General features: G+C 40.8%; 1 protein-coding gene across 9 annotated transcripts in view; it reads left to right on the top strand.

Annotated features, from left to right (window-relative positions):
• The window catches only part of MEGF10 (multiple EGF like domains 10), a 164000-nt gene that overhangs the window by 85223 nt on the left and 57002 nt on the right, over positions 1–21775 (top strand). For all 9 annotated transcript variants that reach the window (XM_008529881.2, XM_070569352.1, XM_070569351.1 and 6 more), the window contains 2 exons: positions 17380–17626; positions 19164–19284. In XM_008529881.2, the coding sequence (XP_008528103.1) occupies positions 17380–17626; positions 19164–19284 (368 nt within the window). The remainder of the gene's footprint in view (positions 1–17379; positions 17627–19163; positions 19285–21775) is intronic.

Raw genomic sequence — 21775 nt, 5'->3', positions numbered from 1 at the left:
TGCTGTTTACCTTGTCAGTGGAGGGAAGGAGTCCTCTATGTGATATGCAGTCAGTGTTCCTGGGTCTCAATATATGTTCTGTATAAAAAAACCAGGTGAGTCAGAGAACTGCACAAAGTTTGTTCCCCTGGAGTGAAATCATGACTTATTTGACTAGACTCAGACATATTGCTTCTTTGAAAATTTGATTAAATGATTTTTTTAAAAAGCACACACATATTTTACTTTTATTGGCTTTCTAATGTATACCCTAGCCTATATGACATTAATCTATCTTGCCGCCATCTCTGTTCCCTCCTCTCTTTCCCGCTCCCTCTCTGTTCCACCCCAGCATCAATCTCTCTGTCTGTTCATCAACCCTGTATTCCTTTTCCTGCTTCACTGAGTGATAAACAACTCCTGGAGGGCAGGGGCTGTGTGTTATTAATATCTTTAGCCTCCATTGTGCCTGGCATGTTATTGGAGCACAGTAAATGTTTGTTCCATTTAATCAGATTGAATGAACTGTATGATTCTGAGAAGGTCATTCATGTGTTCATGATACAAACTTTCATTGAATGATTACTGTGTACAAGGAACTGTTCTGGATGATGGGGATAAGGAAACAAATATGGAACCGTCACTGGTCTCACAGAGCTCATAGCTTCCAGAAAAGTAGATAGAATGTTGCATCCTGAGAAAGAGAACAGCCTCAGCAGAAGAGGTGGATGGAGGAAGCTAAAAATGGAGTTGGGAAGCTAGTGAGAGGTTGCCTGGGTGGACTAGGGCAAGAAGAGCCTAACGTAATGCTGGGGCCAGAAGCAGATTGCTGTGGGGTGAGGGGTAACAGAAAGAAGATATAAAGTATAGATGACTCTCCAGAAATGGCTGAAAAGCCAATGAGAGGGAGCAAAGAGATAGGAAGTTAGTAAAAGGCTCACGAGAAAGTTTTATGTTTGTTTGTAGTTTAAGGTGAAAAACACTTAGGCTGAGAGAGTGGTGAAAAAAAGGAGAGAGGCTGGAGGCTCAGCTGAGAGAGAGGATCACCTAATTGAGGGAAAAGACGGCTGAGTGGGGTGGCGTCCCAGAGCTGCTTGGCAAGGAGTACTTCCCATTCCCAATAGAATGAGGAGGAAAGAGTGGCTGGCAGGAATGTCGACGGGTTCTAGTAGCAGGGGTGCCAGGGGGCAAAGGGGAGGAGAATCTGAGGGTGTTCATATTTGATGACCTTTCTTGGAAAACGGGGAGAGAGAACATGATCCGAAGGAGAGCAGAAGTTGGGTTGCGTTGATGATGATGACAGTAATAGTTCTCCTTTACTGAGCACTTAGACTGTGCCAAGCCTCATGGTAAGGGCTTTACAGGAATTACATTTAATCCTCATAACAGACAGCAAGCTGGTTACAATTCTTGTTCCTATGATACAGTTGAGGAAACGGAGGCACAGTTTCCTAAGTTAATACCTCTAGTAAATGGTGGAGACAGACTTACATCTCATTCAGAGCCAGTGAGTTTAACCACAAGGGCATGGTGCCTCCCAAAGTTGGGAAGCAGGTTTAGTGAAAGTGACAAGGGTCAGTGACATTGAGGGAAATGAAAGCAGGTGGCAGGAGCTGACAACGTGAGACAAATATTAAAATGTTTCCTGAGAGATGTTGAGAATACACTACCATTAGGATGATGAATTTAAAAGGACACCAATTTGATTGGACTTATTTGTAATTTTTAATGTCCTCATTTGTAATATTAGGAATGTTGGTTCAGATTGTATTTACGATCCCTTTTCAGCCTGTGAGTCTATGTGTGATTTACTGAAATACGTATATGCAATCCCTGAGACCTTTCTTTGTGTTGGAACCCCTTTAAACCTTTTGTGTGAGTAGCAATAACACGTTGCTTCTCTCAACCTATAGAGTCCTATTTATGATTTTCTAAACATCTATAGAGAAATTTGTGTTTCCTCTGGCTGTAGGGCACATCCAAAACACATGGGAGAGTCCTGAATCAGCCAGCAGCCAGCAAATAGTTTTCAAATGCTTGTTCCCCAGGCTTTTGACATTAGTACCAAATAGAAGGAAAAGTGCAAATTAATTTTGGTCTGGAAAATCCAAACCAGAGTTTATGTAGTCACCAATAGCATTTCTGATTAAATATACTTGGAAGTAGTGAAAATATGCCCAGGAGGCAAGACTAGCTCAAACATTTTCAGGTACAATGTTAGGAACACGGACAACCTTTTCTATAAAGCAGGCACGCTGTGCAGCATGGAGTAAGTAATAAGACTTTGCCTGCAGGATATTTGAATTGAGGATCCATTTGAAGGATATTACAAGCCAGAAATAGTAAGGCACAAAAAGCTGACTTATTCCCCAGCAAGTTCTGCCGTAAAGGTCTATTGACTGGACACAATAGTCGGATCGATGTTGTCTGGGGAGAGAAGACACGTGGAGCCCAGTCCTCTCGGCAAGTTGTTAACATACCCATCACACTGTCAGAATTGCTTTAGAAATCAGGTTGATGGAGCAGCAAGAATAGGAGGAGATCATTTGGGTTCTCTGGCGTGGGGGCAGGACATTGATGATAGGTGGGAAGGATTGAGCTCAGATGGTTCATCAGAACTGCCCAAAGGCAATTTCACTGATGGACTGCCCAAATATTTTGATAGAGGTCACAAAGAGAAACTGCTGAGTTTGTCTTTCCGAAGGGATCTGAAATCTGGGCTGTTCTTGGTTACTTTCTAGAGAGAAGACTGTCCTTCACTCCCTTCCACCAGCCTCCATGTTGGAATTGAATTGCAATGGTCCTAGCTGCTCTCCTTTCTGTGCTGTTTCTGGGCCTCACTTTTCTCAGGCTTAAAATGAGAATAAGAGGATCTACTTCATATGCTTATGAGGATTAAATGACACAATACCTGTTAAATGCTCAGCGCTGTGCCTGACGGCATAATGATCACTCAGTAAATGGGACTGACTCACAATGCTGCGTGTGACAGACATGGCTTCCACCAGACTTCTTCGCATCAGTCCAGTCTTTGGACTGGACAGTGGATGGGGCGGCTCTTTGTGGACATCTCATTTCATCCTGCAGGCTACCTCCTTCTTTAGCAGAAGCCTCTCTCTGTCCACAGTTGCTGCCAGGAGGCTCCCCAGACAGAGCCCAGGTGTAGTTTTTTGTGTTGTCCTCAACCTCTGACCATGGATGTCCTTACCCAGTTATTTAGTGTCTCGTTTTTATTGCTTCTGGCATAGTGAGAACACTATAGACATTTATGTGACTCGTGCTCATCAGTTCACATGAAGTGGCTGGAAAGACAAGGCTGGGCTGTCGTGTCCATTCCACGTCATTTGTTGATCTTTTTTTTTTTTTTTTTACTTTGTGTAACGTCCCTCCACATCCATTTATCAGAAAACTCTTGGTTCAACCTCAAAATATAACAAAATCTAAACTTTTCTCACTATCTCTACTGCTGCCACTCAAATCCAAGCCATCATCCTCTTTTAATTGGTGATCACAATAGTCTCCTTGCTATTGGGTCTACTCAGGCCCGACTTGAGTCAGTTCTCTGCAGTGAGACAGAGCGATCTTGTAAAAATGTACTTCAGAATGCACTGCTCTCTGTCTCAAAACTCCCCAGTATTTCCCATTAGAGTTAGAATAAACTGCAGCCCTGACCATGGGCACCCAGCCCTGTTTGGTCCGTCCCACCCTATCTCCCCGATCGCTTGTCATCCCACTACTGCTGTGGGTATCGCACGGCTCGGCCTCTGCCTTCCTTTCTTGGAACATGCTAGTTTCACTTCCGCCTTTGCACTTGATATTTCCTCTGCCTGGAATACTCTTATCCCTGGATCTTTACATGGCTGACTTGTTTAGGTCTATTAGGGCTCAGCCTAGGTGCCACCACCATAAGACGCTTTCCCTGACCTCCCTATATAAAGAGTATTCCCCCCTTACTCTCTAATGTATCTCCTTCTTAACTTTTTTTATGGCACTATTTGAAAATATTTTATGTGTTTACTTGATGTTTTTTGTCTCTCTTCCCCTCCAGGATGTAAACCTCAGAAAAACATGGATTTTTGTCTGTTTTACTCACTGCTGTCTGGCTAATTTATTCACCTAATATCTAGCACAGTGCTAGGCACACAGTAATGCTCAATAAATATTTGTGGAAGGAAGGAATGAAGGCAAAAATAGATATTAAAATGAGATATGAGGAGTTGGCCTGGTGGTGTAGTAGTTAAGTTCGCGCTTTGCTTCAGCAGCCTGGGGTTTGTACGTTTGGATCCTGAGTGTGGACGTACACACCGCTCATCAAGCCATGCTGTAGTGGCATCCCACATACAAAATAGAGGAAGACTGGCACAGATGTTAGCTCAGAGACAATCTTCCTCAAGTAAAAAGAGGAAGATTGACAACAAACGTTAGCTCAGGGCCAATCTTCCTCACCACAAAAAAAAAAAAAAGAGAGAGAGCGAGCAATATGAGACATGAGTAGGAGTCTGCCTCTGCTTTCAAGGTGCTTTCAGTTTAATGGATGAATTGGAAGTACATACATAAATATATGAGCAAAGTATCCAGAGAAGTTAAGGAGGAAGTGATCAAAATTCTTCTGGAGAAAGGGTGTGACCTAAAATCTTTCCTTTGGTGGCCTTAAGGTACCTCAGTCTCCTGTGGCTTCAAGATTCACCTTGGCTGTGTGCAATGTAGGCTCATTCACCCTTGGTGACTTAACAGAAGATTCCTCGCTCATAAACTGGCAGCTACAATGAAATTGTAGAAGCCAGGTGAGACATTCTAGATGTAGCTTCCATGATCTTGAGGAAGGTGTGGGTGTGGGAGCTCCTGACCCTCAGGAGTGGAAAGGTTGTAGTATAAGCATCATATGGGGTGTGACTTCTGAAATGGTGGCCCCATGCCTAAGAAAATGTTTGAAAGTCAGCCCTTATTTGAATGGAGAATGCTTAACATTTTTGCCACATCTAAACTTTTGCCTATTACTTCTTAAGGTGGAAATTCTGTATGACTATATAAGGTCTAGTTGTTATTTTGTACCAAAACAGAGTATGAACAGTAAGGAATTAGGAAAAGAAGTTCAGACTACAAATTATTTCAAATCACACAGCTACCATTTTCTGCTGGCGGTAGTGTGCTTCCTGGCTGTGCTGCTTTAAGTGGAGTAATATGCATGAGATGGTCCTTCAGCCTCACTTGTACTCTCCCTATGACCTTGGGTAGGCTGATACCCGATTTTAGTAGAGCAATGTATATCTCACCTTATGGGGTTACATTGTTAATTGGCTGAAATTAAGTGTTCTGGTTGATTATATAATCTGGTATCTTTCATGACCATATCTGTTTTCTTGTTGTTTGTGATCGTTGTCAAAGAATTTTTTTAAATACTTGAAAATTTCCTCAGGGCAAATAGGAAAAAAAGCTAATCACTATTTTTCCTTCTTTGATCAAAATATCTTTTAATTCATTGACAACCTAGTTGATTTTTTAAAAGTTTGAACACCTCGGCGCCGGCCTGGTGGCGCCGGGGTTAAGTTTGCACATTCGGCTTCGGCAACCCGGGGTTTGCTGGTTTGGATCCCGGGTGTGGACCTGCGCACCACTTGGCAAGCCATGCTGTGGTAGGTGTCTCACATATAAAGTAGAGGAGGATGGGCACAGATGTTAGCTCAGGGCCAGTCTTCCTCAGCAGAAAGAGGAGGATTGGTGGCAGATGTTAGCTCAGGGCTAATCTTCCTCCAAAAAAAAATAAAGTTTGAACACCTGTGGCTGGAACAAATTAATCATGTTTGACATGTATAAAACTAATAAAGGGCAGAAAGTAATAAAATGATAAAGACTGCTCTAATAGAGTAAATAGTAGAGGTTATAAGAACCTAGCTCTTGGACCGTAAATGAATGGTATCATCTTTAAATTCTGTGAAAACCTAATGGTTTTACTAGTAACTGCTGTTGTGCAAAACTGGTGGAAGTAACCTCCAAAGAAAGTTTAGATTTTAATGGAATTGATTTGAACTTGATATTAATATATAACTATGCATTTTGGTTCATACATTAAAGAAAAGCAGCCGCTTAAAAAAAGAATCTTATGTAGTAAAATTAGTATTGCACAAATCAGATTTATCCATGCTGTAAATTTGTTTTTAGAATAATTAGACCACATCAAAGTAAAAAACATCGTTAAGACAGAGGATACCATAAGCAAAGTTAAAAGAAGAGCAAGAAAGTAGGAAAAGATTTTTGTAACATGTAAAACAAGTGATTAGTATATAGAATATGTAAAGAACTCCTACAAATCACTAGCAAAATAATCCTCAACTTCAGAATAGGCAAAGGATGCAGTAAGGTAATTCAGAGGCAAGGAAACCTGATTGGCTAATGAGCATATGAGAATACGCTTATCTTTGTAATAACCAGTGAAGTGCATAGTATAGGAACAAGATGTCACTTTTCACCATCAGATTGGCAAAAGTTAAGAGGTCTGACAAGATTGTGTTGGCAAGGATGTGAAAGGAGGCTTCTGGACACTACTCTTCTGAGGGAGAATTGGCAGAGTAACTTTAGAGAACAATCTGACTGTCTCTAGAGTAAAATTTGGGTTTGTGTACACCGTGTGATCCAGTAATTTTATTTCTACTTCTTCGCAGTTTGTCTGTGTACCTTGGAGAAGCCTTTGTGTGCTTGTTCGAGGGAATATATTCTTTGCATCCTTGTAAGGGTGAAAATTTGGAAACAATTAAAAATGGCCATGAATGTGGGAAAAGATAGATTTATTGGAGGCTGTTAATATACTAGTATGCTGCAGACCCATTCATTCCTATAAACTGCTATAGAGTATTACACCATATTAGCAGCTGTATCAATGTGAGTAGATCTCAATATTGTACTATTGGGTGAGAAAAGCAAGATGCACAGTGACATATGCATTTTATGTAAAACTAATAAATACATAAAATAATATGATATATTATTTCTGGACACACACAGACTGGAAGGATACACATTAAAATCGTGACATTGGTTACCTCTAGGGAAAAAGAAGGGAAAGAACTGGGAACCAGGCTCAAGGAGACAAAGGGGACTTTAACTTTGTCTGTAATGTTTTATTTCTTATAATAATGATGAAGCAAATGTGACACAATGTTCACAACAGTTAATTCTAGGTTGTGGGTACATGAACATTTGTTATTTTATTACTTATAGTCTCCTGTGGTTAAAAAAAAATTCTTTTTTCTCAAGAAAACTATATTATATCCCTCAGATCATGCGGTTAGCATTGAGGGTTTGGAGCCTAGTTTTCTTACTGTGGGATTTTAAGCAAATCATTTAAGGACTCTGCCCTTTGGCCTCTCACATCCAGAATGAAGATAATAAGCATTTGCACAGTGGGGTCCTGAGTACCTATCCTTCAGTGTTCATCTCAAGCCCTCCACCCACCCCCTGCTGAAAGCCTGCTCCCATCTCTCCTCTGCCCAGAGGTGCGGTGCACACAGGTCCCCCATGTTCCTCGAGCATCCGTGCACTGCAACACTTACATCCTTTTGTGACAAATCTCAGCGTGGGCCAGTCTCTTCCAACAGATAAAGAAGTCTTAGCTATAGAACATGTCTTAGGCAGGAGCAAGTATTAACTGCTCAACAAACAGAACTTAGTAGCCACAGAAGATGCTTAATACATTTTTAATGAAAGAATAAATGAGCAAAGAACAAAAATATGGTAAAACTTTAATAAAGCAAGACATCCTGAAATGGCTCCCGAGGTTGTTAGGATTCTTTTGACTTCAGTGAATACATGTAATCCCCCCAAATCCCTTACTTAATCCCCGCCTAAGTTTATATCCTTGAGATTTTCCTGCACTGTGAGTAGGGTCATCAATGTGCTCTCACAGAGAGACGTCAACGTTTATATTTAGACACGTTAAAGAATAAATGTTTTACGCCCTTTGTTCCGGTTCATGGTTTGAGAAAAGCATACACTGAGTTATAAAATAACAGTTCATGCTTTGAAAATTCATTTAGCAAACATTTTTTTAAAGAATAAAGGTTCTCTCTCAGCCACTGAATAATATTAATATAAACAGCACTGGGTGGTTGTCCACAGTGATTGTTGGCACTCGGTCAGCCCTCCAGCGGGGTTTTTTGACATGTGAAGGACATGAGGTTTTAGTGCTTTCAGAGGGTCTGGAAAATACATCTTTATTGTTCTTCTTCATGGATGGAGAAGCTTTACAAAGTTGTTTTATTTTTAAAGCACTTGATGTTTTGAACGAGGATCTTTTCTTCTACGTGAACAAAGGGAATGACACACCATCGCCTTGTTAGCCTGAAGCACAAGGAATGGAATCATAGGGAGATAAAAGACCCCAAGGGAACCAAGGCTTAGGAAGAAAGAGTGGATATTTCAGGAAGAACCATGTTTTTCTATCCTTTGAGACAGCGGAAAATTATTTTGGTCTATTCTAAAAGACACTCACTCTGTAGAGATATTTTCTTGAAAGTGGCTTATATGTGCTTTGTCTATTTATTAGAATTTGAAGGACTGAATTTTCTTCCCTGATAATTTTTCTCATAGTCACAAATGTTCCTATGTTTAGAGTCAATGGAGAGCATCACGGCAAAACTCCGTGTAAAAATATATTTTCAAGTCAGCATAGTTGACTGATGATACTTGACATTTATATGTTAAGGGCACTTAAAGTCTTAGTTTCTTCAAACAGCAACCCTGATGTGGGTAATTATGTATTATACACTGACATCACTTTCCCTATGATAAATTTGAGTTCCAAGATTCAATACGTTATCCCACTGTAAATATCGGTAGAGATGGATCCACAAAGTTCTTGAGCCCCTCATAGTTCTTATATCCCGGAGGCGTTAAACCAAGACAACAAAACAAAAACAAAGAAAAAAAGCCGAGGCTGCTCAGTGCATCCAGGGTTGGTTTAGACCTAACACAGGTACACAGAATTAGGCACTTTTGTTGTTTCTGTAATTCAGAACCAATTGCTTTAAAAAAAAAAAAACGCATCTTATACCTCAAAAGGTGTTTCAAGCCTGCTTCTGTGGTCTTAGTAGGCATAGATACACTGAGACAAAATCAAATTAATGGGATTGGTGCCTAGTAATGTGGCAAGATTCTCCAGATTTCATTTATGACCATCTATTTCTTTACACTAAGGGGAATACAACTAAAAAGTTCACGTGATTGTTTCTGAGTTTCTCCTTTTACATTTCTGAGTTTCAAGTACAAGCCTATACTTCTGGACACAATCAGCAGCAGGCAGGAAATTTCTAAATCCAGTTTCTAATTGGTGAGTAAGAATAGGATGCAAGGTAATGCTGGTTTTCATTGCAGGCCTGAGGTTTTTCAGATTGGCTTTATAAAAATGGGTGAAAGGGGTGATACCAGGGTTTGTTTTTTACTTTGTGGAATTACTGGGCAATTTGTTTTTGAAATTCTCATTGTGAGAACCAAGCTGGCCTTTTTGGCATGAATGATTCACACAGTATAAACAAATATACAAACCAACTACAGACCTGTTATTCCAGCTTCATATACAGCTGGAGGATGTTTTTCTAGGGTGTTCTTTTTCCTGGGGTGGGATGTTCCAGTGTGCCAACCATGGAATAAAATTTCTGCTGCTACTAGATCTGTCGTGTGTCACACGTAACAACAAGTACTTTTTGTGTAATTGGTATGTTCCACCATCCCTATTTTGCAAAAAGAAAGTTAAGTATAACAAGGTTGGGAATTTGTTCAAGTTTCCATGGCTGTGAAGTGGCAGTGGCCCAGCTAGGGTCCAGGTCTGTCTAATGCAAAATGATTATATACCCACCTCGAGCTAGCTAGTGATTGATGAATTTTGTAACAAGGTGAACTTGATGGTAAACATCACTCTTTTCTCTAAGGGAAAAATGATTTCATCCTTTCCTTTCCTTTTTTTTTTTTTGTTTTGCTGAAGGAGTCCTTTGGATGAAGCAATATATTAACATGCCCTTGTTCCTTCCTCTGGATCATCTCCTAATTTAGCCTTTTGGTTTATCTCTAATTGTGTTCCTTTCCTTATTCTTTGTCTACACAAAGACAAGAGGTTGACTAAACTATCTCCTATTTATTCAAAGATTTTTCCTAATGCCTTGTTTTTGTCAATACAAATGTGGCTGTGGACATTTTGGGACATTTCTTATCAAGACCATTCTGATGAACCTGCTGCTAACACTCTGAAGCCTGGGAACTCTTGTTTTAAGCAAACAAGTATTATTTCTCAAACATCTGTGAAACTTTTGTCCTAGAATGTTCTTTTTCGAAAACCAGCTGGAAGTGGTTAATGCGCACTGATATCAGATTTTGTAATTGACAAGCAGAGCATCGTCCTTGGGCTGGTCCGCATGGTGTGGGGCAAGATTGCAACTTTGGAGGCATTGATAGATTGGGGTTGAACCCTTGCTTTGGCCACTTGAACACTAAGTGACTTTAAATAATTTCTGATCTGAGTCCATCTTGCACACGAAATGTTGGAATAATTATACCTATCTCATTGAGTTATTGTGAGGTTTAAATAAAACAGCTACACAGTATTGACACGTGTTCAAAACTCAATGTATCCTAGAACCCCTTCCCTCTCTCCCTGTCCTTTGCCTGGAAATTTGGACTGAGGGTTTGAAATGGATTAGGAGAGAAGAATATACCTAGAATTGTTATGATGATTTTACAGGTTTCTCTGCTTGTGAAAGTTAGTTATAGTGCTCTACATTCACAGTCACTTTTGCTCACTTACCAAATGTGTCTTGAGAAATGGCCCTGTGCTAGGCACTATGCGAGTCTAGTTTTCAGGTCAGTGTACTCCTAAAGCTAATGACATCAATACTATTTTCACAGTGAGCTTACTGGCTTTTTTGTTTGCATAGAATAATTATCAACTTACAGAAGCTCTTCTGATCTGACCATCTCCTTAGTTTTAATTTCTCTTCAAGAAATGCCCTATGTTCTCACTAGTGAGATAATTTCCTATTTTCAGTGCCCCTAAATACTGAGTGATTCATGGACCCCTCAGGCTTGCTCAGTGAAAGATCTTAATCCTTTGCTGCGCTACCTTAATGAATCATATTAGATGAAAAATGTAATTGCAGGATGTTATGTTTAACCAAAATATGTAATTTCAGTACTTCAGGAGCAGAATGGTCTCGTGAAAAGTGCTTGGACTTTTGTTTGCAGACAGTCTTGGGTTTCAATACTGATGCCACCACTTACTAGTTGAGTGTTTTTTGACATTTTACCTAAATGTTCTCATCCTAAATATCCTCTGTGTGCTAAATGTAATAGTGATACCTACCTTGTTGTAATTGCTGTGAGGATTGGAAAGAGATGTGTAAGGCATGGAGCACAGACATAAACTCTTGGCAGATCAAACCATTTAAAAAAATAACATTTTTCTTTCTTTTCTTTTACTGCCCAAAGGATACACGTTGATTATAGAAAATTTAGAAAATTTAGTTAATGCAAATGAATAAAAGAAAAATCGCATACACTCTTATGACCCAGAGATACCCAATGGTGCCATTTGACTGTAGAGCCTTTCAATATCTGTCTGTCTGTCTCTGTCTTTCTCATTCTCCCTCCCCTCTCCTCTTCCCCAGGTATTAGGTTCAACCATATACAATTGCTGATATCTGGCCATTTTTGACCTAAATTAACAATTTCATCTGGTTCATTCTAATATATTGCTAAAATCGGATCATGTGGTACATATCATTTTTTAATATCCTTTTTACAATTGTGATATTGCTAACATCTTTCAAGTTGATTATTCTTCTATAATATCACTTTTAATTGATGCATAGTATTTCATTATATGATTATACCAAAATTTTTTTCACCATTCCTCTGTTACTAGAAAATTAGGTTGTTTTCAGTTTTTTATTATTATAAACAGTGCTGTGATAAGCATCCTTAGAGCTTTGAGGGGAGTAAAGCATAGTGGTTTAGAAAACAGACTCTGAAGACAGGAGGTCTGTGCTTCTCCGCTTACTAGCTGTGTAACTTTAAGCAAGTCACCTGGCTTTCAGTTTCTTCATCTACAAAATAGGAATGACAACAGCACCTGCTTCAAGAGTCACAGTGTCTAAGGGCACACTGTAGGTGGTACTAATGAGTTAGCTATTGTGAATTGTTACTGTCTTTACACACATATGTTTATTCCTTTTGGAAAAATTCCAAAAATGGAATTTGTGAGTAAAGGGCTTTTGATACTTTTCCAAACTAATCTCTAAAATGGATGTGGTAATCTGCTCTTCTGTATTAGTGCATAAGAATGCTGGTTTTCACAAAAAGGGAGAGGTTATCGTCACTGTAAGTATCAGTCTCGTCATTCTTTTACCCTACTTCAGGATTTAGGGTGCACAGTTTTTCACAGTTTAGTATCCCTGAAATTGGGATGCTTCTAACCGTCATTGTCAACCTGGTGACCACCATGGCATGATTGTACGAAACCTCATAACAACTGCCAAGATCAAGAAAAGGTGTCAGTGTGTCTTAACCCTATGAAATTCAGTTTTATTTGAGAGATAGGAAACAAGACAAACGTATATAAAAATTGTGGTCTGAGTGCAAAGTGAGTGTCGTGGGAAATATATAATGCCTTTTTCAGAGAGCATCTCAGATTGGGTCTGAAAATGTACCTGAAGGACAGAGGTTTCTGGGCTCAGCTTGGAAGACTGGGGAGGACTGATGGAGGCAGAGGACATGTCTGATATCTCTCCATCTCTACTTATTTCTATACTTACTTCTTTTTGTTGTGCACGTAGCTGAGAAAGATGATAACGGCCGTGATGCGGTAGCCTAGAAGCCCGAGAAGGCATTCATGGACGTTTGCTATTGAAAAGCCTTTTGGCTGTTGCAGGTATCATTCTCTCTGGATGTAATACCTCCTGCAATCTCCCTCCTCTGCCAGTCACCCCTCTTTCTATGTACAAATCCTCTACCCGTTACTTAACTATGGCGCATTCTGCCTTTAGGTCTCAGCCTAGACATCATCTTAGCTGGGAAGCCTTTTCAGACTCACCAACACTAGTTAAGTGTCAACCCCGTGTTTTCCATTGTAGCTAGTCCATGTTCTTACCTTACCGCTTCTCACAGGGTATTTTATTGCCTAGTAACTTGATGTCTCTGCCCTTAAACTGTTAGCTCCTAGAAGCAAGTACTCATATGGTTCTCCTTTAAACTCTAGGCCTAGTACCATGGCTGGCATATGGCAGGTCCTTAAGAGATATCAGTTGAGCGAATTTCAGTACCCAGCCCATGAACGTAACCTGTGGTTACCAGCGTTATTGAAAGTTATAGCCATAGGGCTCTGGGATGAGTCCATTGTCTTGAGAGGATCCAGTGCTCTACTAGTTGTCACTAAGGGTTGTAGCATGGACTGTATATTTCTGATATTACACAGTAGTTTAAAATTCCTTTTATTTCCAAGTAATTATGAGAGCTTATTAGAGCAGGCTGTCCATGCTGAAACCCTCCTTAAGCCGTCTCCTGAAACATCGGCATGAATTCGGGCACGTTGTATCTGATAGCCCATTTCTAGCTCTTAGCCCGATAAGAGCTGAAACCAGAAGCTGAAAATGAGTCATCACTCCCTTACTAGCATTTGGGTTCTTTTCAGTTTAATCTGAAACAAAATTTTGTTCACTTACCTCCCTTATTAGGATATTCAAGCTATTTCCATGTTAACTACATTTTTTTTTTTAAGTTGTCAGTGGGAGTAACCAACCTAGTCACTTCTTGTGGAGTGAAACACTTTCTCCTTGAGATTGGGTGAGGTCTTAAGTAAAAGATGTGAAATGATTTGACTTCAGACTCTCTCCCAACTGTCTTTCCAAACATAATACTTGAATTCAAGATAATTGGTCACTTGATATAAAGAGCAAATTCTCTCTCTTTTCTAGACAGTCAACTTACCCTGTATTTGTAAGTAATCAGGGAAGAAAGCCGGCTTTTGTGCAGTGAACTGTGTAACTCACTGCGATACATTTAAAAATGGATGACTTGAAGTAGTTAAATATGACAAATGAAGAAAGGAAAGGAAGTCACAGTGATGCCTAAATTCAAGAGAGGAAAGGAAGTCGCAGTGATGCTTAAATTCAAGCCAGGCTTCTGTGTCCTACATGTTCTACTTCCTGCCTATTTGTAAAATGCTATATGTGGATTTTTTTCCCCAGCATAGCCCATGTTGATGCCCAGTATTCACACTGTGAGGCCCATGTATCAGTGGCCTTTTAGGGAAATACAGCCCAAGGGGAGAAGTTGTCACTTCAAAGCATGCCACAGTGCTTAGATATAGCCAGGAAATTAACCATGTCGGCGTGATAATATTTCTTTAAAAGCCTGAAACCCTTTCTTTGATGCTGATAGTTATCAGCTTCTGCTATGAACTTGTTTCTGTCATGAGGAGATATCTTAAGGTTTTTTAAAAATCTAATCCCAAGAAAACAGAGCTGGTCTCTGCCTGACTGCTCTGCTGGGAGAGAAGTTGTTGAATAGGATGCGGAAATGGGTCATGAAGGAGAGTAAAGACCAGTTCTGTCCCCTCTACAAGCTTGACTTCTTCCAACCATTCTCCTGTTGTTGGAAAACATATTCTGTAAAATGTATGTGCTCCAGCCCGCTCTTATCACAGTGTCACAGTGGGGAAAACGAACTCTAGTTCATTATGACTTCTTCTTAAATGCTTTTGACGTGATCTTGATGTCTTTATCAAGGTAATTTTATTAGCTAAAATTGTTCTGTGTCAATCAATTAATCCTGCATTGTACATAAGGAAAAAACAGGTATTTAATTTAGTATCTGAGGCTTCCAGAAGTTGAGGGGGATATGCAAACTTTGGAGAGGGTTCAGCAAAGAAAATGAGTGAGAATAGTGATGAACTGGATTGACTATACTGTGAGGAGGACAGGAGAAAAAAGGATCAAATCATAGCATAATGGATTTGGCTTGTGTGGGATGAAGATTTTCCTTACTTTTAGGATTGATGAACCAGGGAACAAGTTACAAAGGACCGTGTAATTTGCTTTGTTGTACCTTAAAGACAGGATAGATTCTTCTCTACCTGGGATAGCTGAAAGGATTTAAAGGAACATACCATGTAATATGATTTTAAAGAATAGATCTTAAATTGAAAGAGTTACAATTGAAAAAAAAGTTCTTTGTCCTTATCCATGGGCAATAAAAGAAATAACTCATATGAATAACAATTAGACTTAAATCTCATCTTGGAACTGCCACCTAATCTTATTTTGTGAAAGAAGATTGTGAGTTCTTAGGTAATTGCTTTCTTGATCTGCTTTAAATTCAATACTTCTCTCATTGTTTTTAATTGTGTTAAAGTATGTTTATTAAAGTACTAATGAGACCAAAGCCGTACTGATTAAAAACAGAATTATTCATTTAAACCTTTGGATATTATGAAATGAAAGGTTAGGTTCTAATATTGGAAAATGAATCCTGCACGTCTAATAAATTGTGTGCCTAGCATTCTTTTCAATAGTTTATTCCAGATCTGTTGAAGTTACAAAATTTTTATGAAATGAAACTTTTTTTTATTATAAATGCAATTAATCCTAAGAGCTCTAAGCAGGGTGCATCTTCCCTAGTGATTTTTATAGCATCTAATTAATAAATGCATGGCTGACTGGGCAATGCATATTAAGAGTAAATTTTGCTTATCGTCACCCTTTATAATTTTCAGAATATTTGAGGTTGAGGTTTTTTCCTTCCCTGCTCCCCTTTGCCTCTTCATTGACTTGAATTTCAGCCACTATTCCTTTTCTTTGGAACTGCACTTCTAAATCTATCCTTCAAATTCTTTTTTCTGCCTTTGTCTTACCTGTTTTCATGTTCCTATTATCTTTTTATTTGATATCCATTTTCTTTTTATTTATTTATTTATTTTTAATTACAGTAACATTGGATTATAACATTATATAGCTTTCGGATGTACACTGTAATATATTTCAGATTCTGTGTAGATTACATCATATTCACCACCCAAAAACTAACTGTAGTCCATCCCCTCACATGTGAGCCTAATCACCCCTTTTGCTCTCCCCCGCCTTCCCGTATGGTAACCACCAATACAATCTCCATTGCTATGTGTTTGTTTGTCGTTGTCTTTGTCTTCAATTTATGAGTGAGATCATATGGTATTTGACTTTCTCCCTCTGACTAATTTCACTCAGCATAGCACCCTTAAGGTCCATCCATGTTGTCACAAATGGCCAGATTTCATAATTTCTTATGGCTGAATAGTATTCCATCGTGTATAAATACCACATCTTCTTTATCCATTCGTCCGTTGATGGGTACCTAGGTTGCTTCCAAGTCTTGGCTATTGTGAATAATGCTGCAGTGAACATAGGGGTGCATGTATCTTTATGCCTTTGCGTTTTCAAGTTCTTTGGATAAACACCCAGCAGTGGGATAGCTGGATCATATGGTAGATCTATTCTTAATCTTCTGAGGATACTCCATACTGCTTTCCACAGTGGCTGCAAGATATCCATTTTCAGTTTCAGGTTTGTCTTATTTTTACATAAGGTCAGTGAATTTAAACATCTTAGTCAATTTTCTTCTGTCTTTTCTGACTGCCTCGCAATCACACATGTTTTGACTGACATCTTGAAAGCAGATCAGCATTTCCTTTTAGAGTGTTCTGCCCAGACCTGTGGCAGGGCCAGTCTACTCCTTGGTAGCTCTGCCTATGGGTCTGCTCTCGATCTTCATGAGCAGTCCCTGAGGTCAGGGCCCATCACTGATCTCCTGAACTCCCCATTCTTCTTGCCCAGTCTCCCTGCCTCTCATTGTCAGCTCTGTCCTGCCCTATCCTCACACTGTAGCCAGGCTGACCTTGCGAGGAGGCAAATATGCATTGTCCTTCATTGCTTAAAATCCTTTACTACCAATCCCTTGTCCACAAGATGCAATCTAAACTCAGCTTGCATAAGAGCCCCTGCATTAGCTGACCATCCCCATCTGCCTAGCCAGCCTCCTCTCATCGCATGCACGACTGCTCACACCCTCCCCCAGCCAATTACTCTAGCCACGTCAAACTCAACACTCCAGGGACAGGGGACAGGCTGAGCAAAGACATGGAGTTGAGAAAAATGTAGTGATACTTAAGCAAGGAAGTGATACAAAGTGGCCTGCTTAGTGCCGAGCACCAGTTTGTGAAGTCTTGCCATGGATTGATACCAGAGTCTAGATGCCCAGCTAAGGAATGGTGATGAAGGGGTTGTGAAGCCATTTTCTCCAAAGGAAGAGGAAAGCTGGTTCTGAAGGGCTTGCTATTACCCACATGCATACTCTGATGCTCTCCACTGTTTCTTTTGCCATCCTCAGCCTGTGATGGTGATCACTGGGGGCCCCACTGCAGCAGCCGGTGCCAGTGCAAAAACAAGGCTCTGTGCAACCCCATCACGGGGGCTTGCCACTGCTCTGCAGGCTTCCGGGGCTGGCGCTGTGAGGACCGCTGTGAGCAGGGCACCTATGGTAACGACTGTCACCAGAGATGCCAGTGCCAGAACGGAGCCACCTGTGATCACGTGACGGGGGAATGCCGCTGCTCACCGGGATACACTGGAGCCTTGTAAGTGACATGCTGCTGAGCAATGTGGCTGAGCCCACCCACCCTCTCCATTCATGCTGCTGCCACTATTGTACTCCTGTGCTTCTGTCTCTATTGCTTCCTGAAGAGTTACTGAGAGGGCAGGACTCCAGGCACAGACATGGAGATCAGCAGTGATGGCCACTAGGTCCTCCTGCTGTGTGACCCTTGAGCATCAGAGCCCAGGCGCAGTCTAAGGGCCAGCTTCCATGCTTTCCTTTTGGCAGAGCAGAGATAGCGAGGGCCAGGATGTTGTGTTGAATGACGTTATTTGAGGGTTGTTGGGGCAGATCTGAGGTTCCACTTTGATTCTCCTGCAATTGCATTCATTTTGCACTGCTGGCTGTTAATAGTCCATATTGTTCTGCTCTGTGTGGCAATTAATTAGCTGGATAAAGCTGGGTGGGTTCAGTGCCTTAGAAAAGAAGAAAGGGGGAAGGTGTTAGAAATAGTCCATGATAAAAAGTTAACTGGATTATTTAAAATTCCCATGGATCCATATGTTGCTTTGTGAATATAAAAGTATATGTATGACATCTGTGTGGAATATGTGCACACAGATTGTTACATTCTTTCAGGAGAACATTGAAGCAAACACTTAACCTCTATTACTTTCTTTTGTGGAAAGGACATTCTTCGGTTTGCTTGTATTAGAAAACAGAATAAGAGGCAGAATTTGCCAAAAAAGTAGGAGGTAAAAAAATCTTATTCCCTGACTGAGAAAATTACACTTGTAAATCACAGAACTAAAAACATGAAAAAATGTGGCTGATTAGGTAAATACTTCCTGCCGACAGTATTAATGGCTATAAAGTAGAGCTAAAGAAGAAATTGCATTAGCTTAGAAAGCCCTGATTTTCAGAAGAATGGATGATCATTTCAAACTATTTAATTGTTAATATTGCTTTTATGGGTTTTTATCAAGGCCGCAATTGAATAGGGCTGTGGGACACTTGCAGCGATTTCACCAGAGAGAAAAGACTTAGAGAGAAAAAGGCTTAGAGAAGAAGTTTGCTTGTACAATATGGGGGGGGGGGGGGCTGCTTAAAGGCACAGAGACTTGTCAGTCTGAAGAAAACACTGAAAATCGATTATGAAGAATATGTGTGCAGAGCGGGTGATGTGCAAATGTTTCTATCTCCTTTGAAGTTAGAACAAATGCACAAATGAAAGGAGACTTCAGATGTAACACATGGGCTTTATAAAAGTTCCATGGAAAGTTCCTGTCACCAAGGGATGTTTGACCAGACGTCGTGCTTGGTGCTCTCAGATGGACAGACTCTCCTCAGGTTGAAATGGTTTCGTTAGAAAAATACCCCAAAGCAAAGGGATGGACTAGGTGGTCCCTCAAAGACCCTTCCAGCCAATCGAATTAATGCTCTTTATGTTGATGAAATGAACACTATTGAACAGGAAAAGCTTGTCTATTTTAGGGTGCTGGGTGCTGTTGTGTCTGTGAACCTGAGGGTTGTATGATTGGGTAAATAACAGTGTCCTTTGTCACACATTAATCCCTCAGCTGTGAGGATCTCTGTCCCCCTGGCAAGCATGGTCCACAGTGTGAGCAGAGATGCCCCTGCCAAAATGGAGGAGTGTGTCATCATGTCACCGGAGAATGCTCCTGCCCTTCTGGCTGGCTGGTAAGCTCCCCTCCTCCCTCCCAAAGTCACCTTTCCAGGAGACTGAAGAGAAAATGCCTGAGGAGGACTTTAACACTAAAGAAAGTTACACTGATGGTTAAAGATTCCCAAATTGGAAATACCGGACCATCTCAAAGCTGGAATCCTTCGGTCCAAAGAAAGCAGACGAGATTAAATCCTGAACTTGGAGTGCAGTAAGGGTCCTCATGGAAAAGATAGTAGGCCATCTGTCCTGCACTCCCTCTCAGGATATAAAAGGGAAATATCTCGTCTTACGCATGACAGCCAGAGCTGTTAAACACTAGGAGTATTTAAATAATCGTCTTCATAATCGTGTCCTAAGGCTCACTATTGTTCTTTGAGAGCATTATTCTCAACAAAGTAAGTATTATGTGAAAAAGTTAGCTGGTCGTTTAAACCTGGAGACACACTGAGGTAAACTGAATTTCCCTAGTATTGCAGAACTTCTCAGAGCCTTAAGCATGATAATCCAAGAGGAAGCTATAGCTCACCACACTTCCCGAACTTTGACCGTGATACTGTTTCTTTCTGTAGTATCTTCCCGGCTTAGTGTTATTTGGAATATATATAATGGAAGTGTCAAAGCTGGTTCACTAACCAGCTTTCTCTGAAATCAGGAAGTAGTCATTGTTCTTATTTCTCTGAGTTGGTTTTTTCATAAGTCTGCTTGAAGGTAGAAGAGTGAATGACCAATATGTGTTCCTTTCATTAACAAACAAAAATTAAGAGAGCAATTTGCTCCAAGTGAGCCCTGATGGTCTAGTGATTAAGATTCAGCACTCTCACCACTGCAACCTGGGTTCATTTCCTCGTCAGGGAACCACACCACGCATCTGTCAGTTGTCACACTGTGGTGGCTGGGTGTTGCTGTGATGCTGAAATCTATGCCACTGGTATTTCAAATACCAGCAGGGTCACCCATGGTGGACAGGTTTCAGTGGAGCTTCCAGACTAAGACAGGCTAGAAAAAGGAGCTGGCCACCCACTTCCAGAAAAATGGGCCGTGAAAGCCCTATGAATAGCAGCAGAGCATTGTCTGAGATAATACTGGAAGGTGAGAGGATGGCGCAAAAACACCGGGTAGGGTTCCACTTTGCTGTATACAGGGTCGCTCGGAGTCAGAATCCACTCTATGACACTAACAAAACAAAACAAAACAGGTGACTTCAAGATCGCCTCCTATCTCCACGAGCTGTGGTGAAGCTGCTCTTGCAGGATTACGGGTGACTTCCTAATTGCCAAATCCAGTGATGACTCTTCTGTTCTCATTCTGCTTCATTTTGCCAAAGCTTTTGACACTGTTGCTCATCCACTTCCCTTTCTTAATCTCTTTTCCCTCCACTTCTCTCATGGCTCGCTCCTGCCTCTCTTACCAAAGATCTCTTTACCTAACCCCCCTTCGTCTACATACCACGTTATTACAGTATTTCCCAAGTTTCACTCTTGTCCTTTTTTCTCACTATAAATCTCTGGAAATCTCATCCACACCCATGGCTTTAACAGTCATCTGCTGATTTTCCCAAATCTTGACCTTACCTCACCTGAGCCCAGACATGTATCTGTCACTAGCCTGTTAGACACTCCAACCTAGATTACCTCTAGATGTGAAGACACCATCTTTCTGGGCTGCACTGAAGCTGGGGTTTTAGGAGCCAGACATCAGGTGATGGTGGTCTGGTACTGCCCTTGTTGTGGGTATGGAGCAAAGGAGAACTGGAGTCCACCCTCCAATGAGGGTCGTGGGAAGTCAGGGAGACTTCAAGATGTTAAGATCACTGGGGCGAGTGGAAAACAAAAATCAGACCCAAGGTGAGAGTTAGGAAATGGTAAGCAGGCAGAACAAGGTCTGATTCTGGAGGTTCTTTTTTTTTTTTTTTTGAGAAAATTAGCCCTGAACTAACATCCACCACCAATCCTCCACTTTTTTTTGCTGAGGAAGATTGACCCTGAGCTAACATCCGTGTCCATCTTCCTCTATTTTATATGTGGGACACCTGCCACAGCATAGCTTGATAAGTGATGTTAGGTCCGTGCCCAGGACACAAACAGGCAAATCCTGGGCCACCAAAGCAAACACACGAACTTAACTGCTGCACCACTGGGCTGGCTCCACCAAGCCTTTCTTAAGGCTACTCCCCTTCTACCTTTTTTATTTTAGTTAAAACCAACACTTCTCTCTTAGTTGCCCAAGGTAGAAATATTGACTTATCCTTGACTCCTTCTCTTCTTTCATTGCCTGTATTCAGCCTTTCGTCAACACTGGTCATTGCTGAGTCCTTGGCAAGGGAGAGATTGGCTGGGGTAGCAGAGTGTCCAGACAACTCCGTGTTCTTTGGAGGAGGAGCTGCAGGCATTCTATTCCTAGGAATTTTGTGTAGACGTTGTCTGTGAAGTTGACTCCTCTTGAGATTGAAGCTTTCTTCTTCTCAGTTGGGGTCGTCATGGTGTGGGATAGTGGTAACCACAGGCT

This window comes from Equus przewalskii, chromosome 13, assembly GCF_037783145.1.
Source record: "Equus przewalskii isolate Varuska chromosome 13, EquPr2, whole genome shotgun sequence".
Lineage (NCBI taxonomy): Eukaryota > Metazoa > Chordata > Mammalia > Perissodactyla > Equidae > Equus > Equus przewalskii.
Note: the sequence above shows the minus strand (reverse complement) of the source record. Positions and strands in the feature narration are given on the sequence as shown.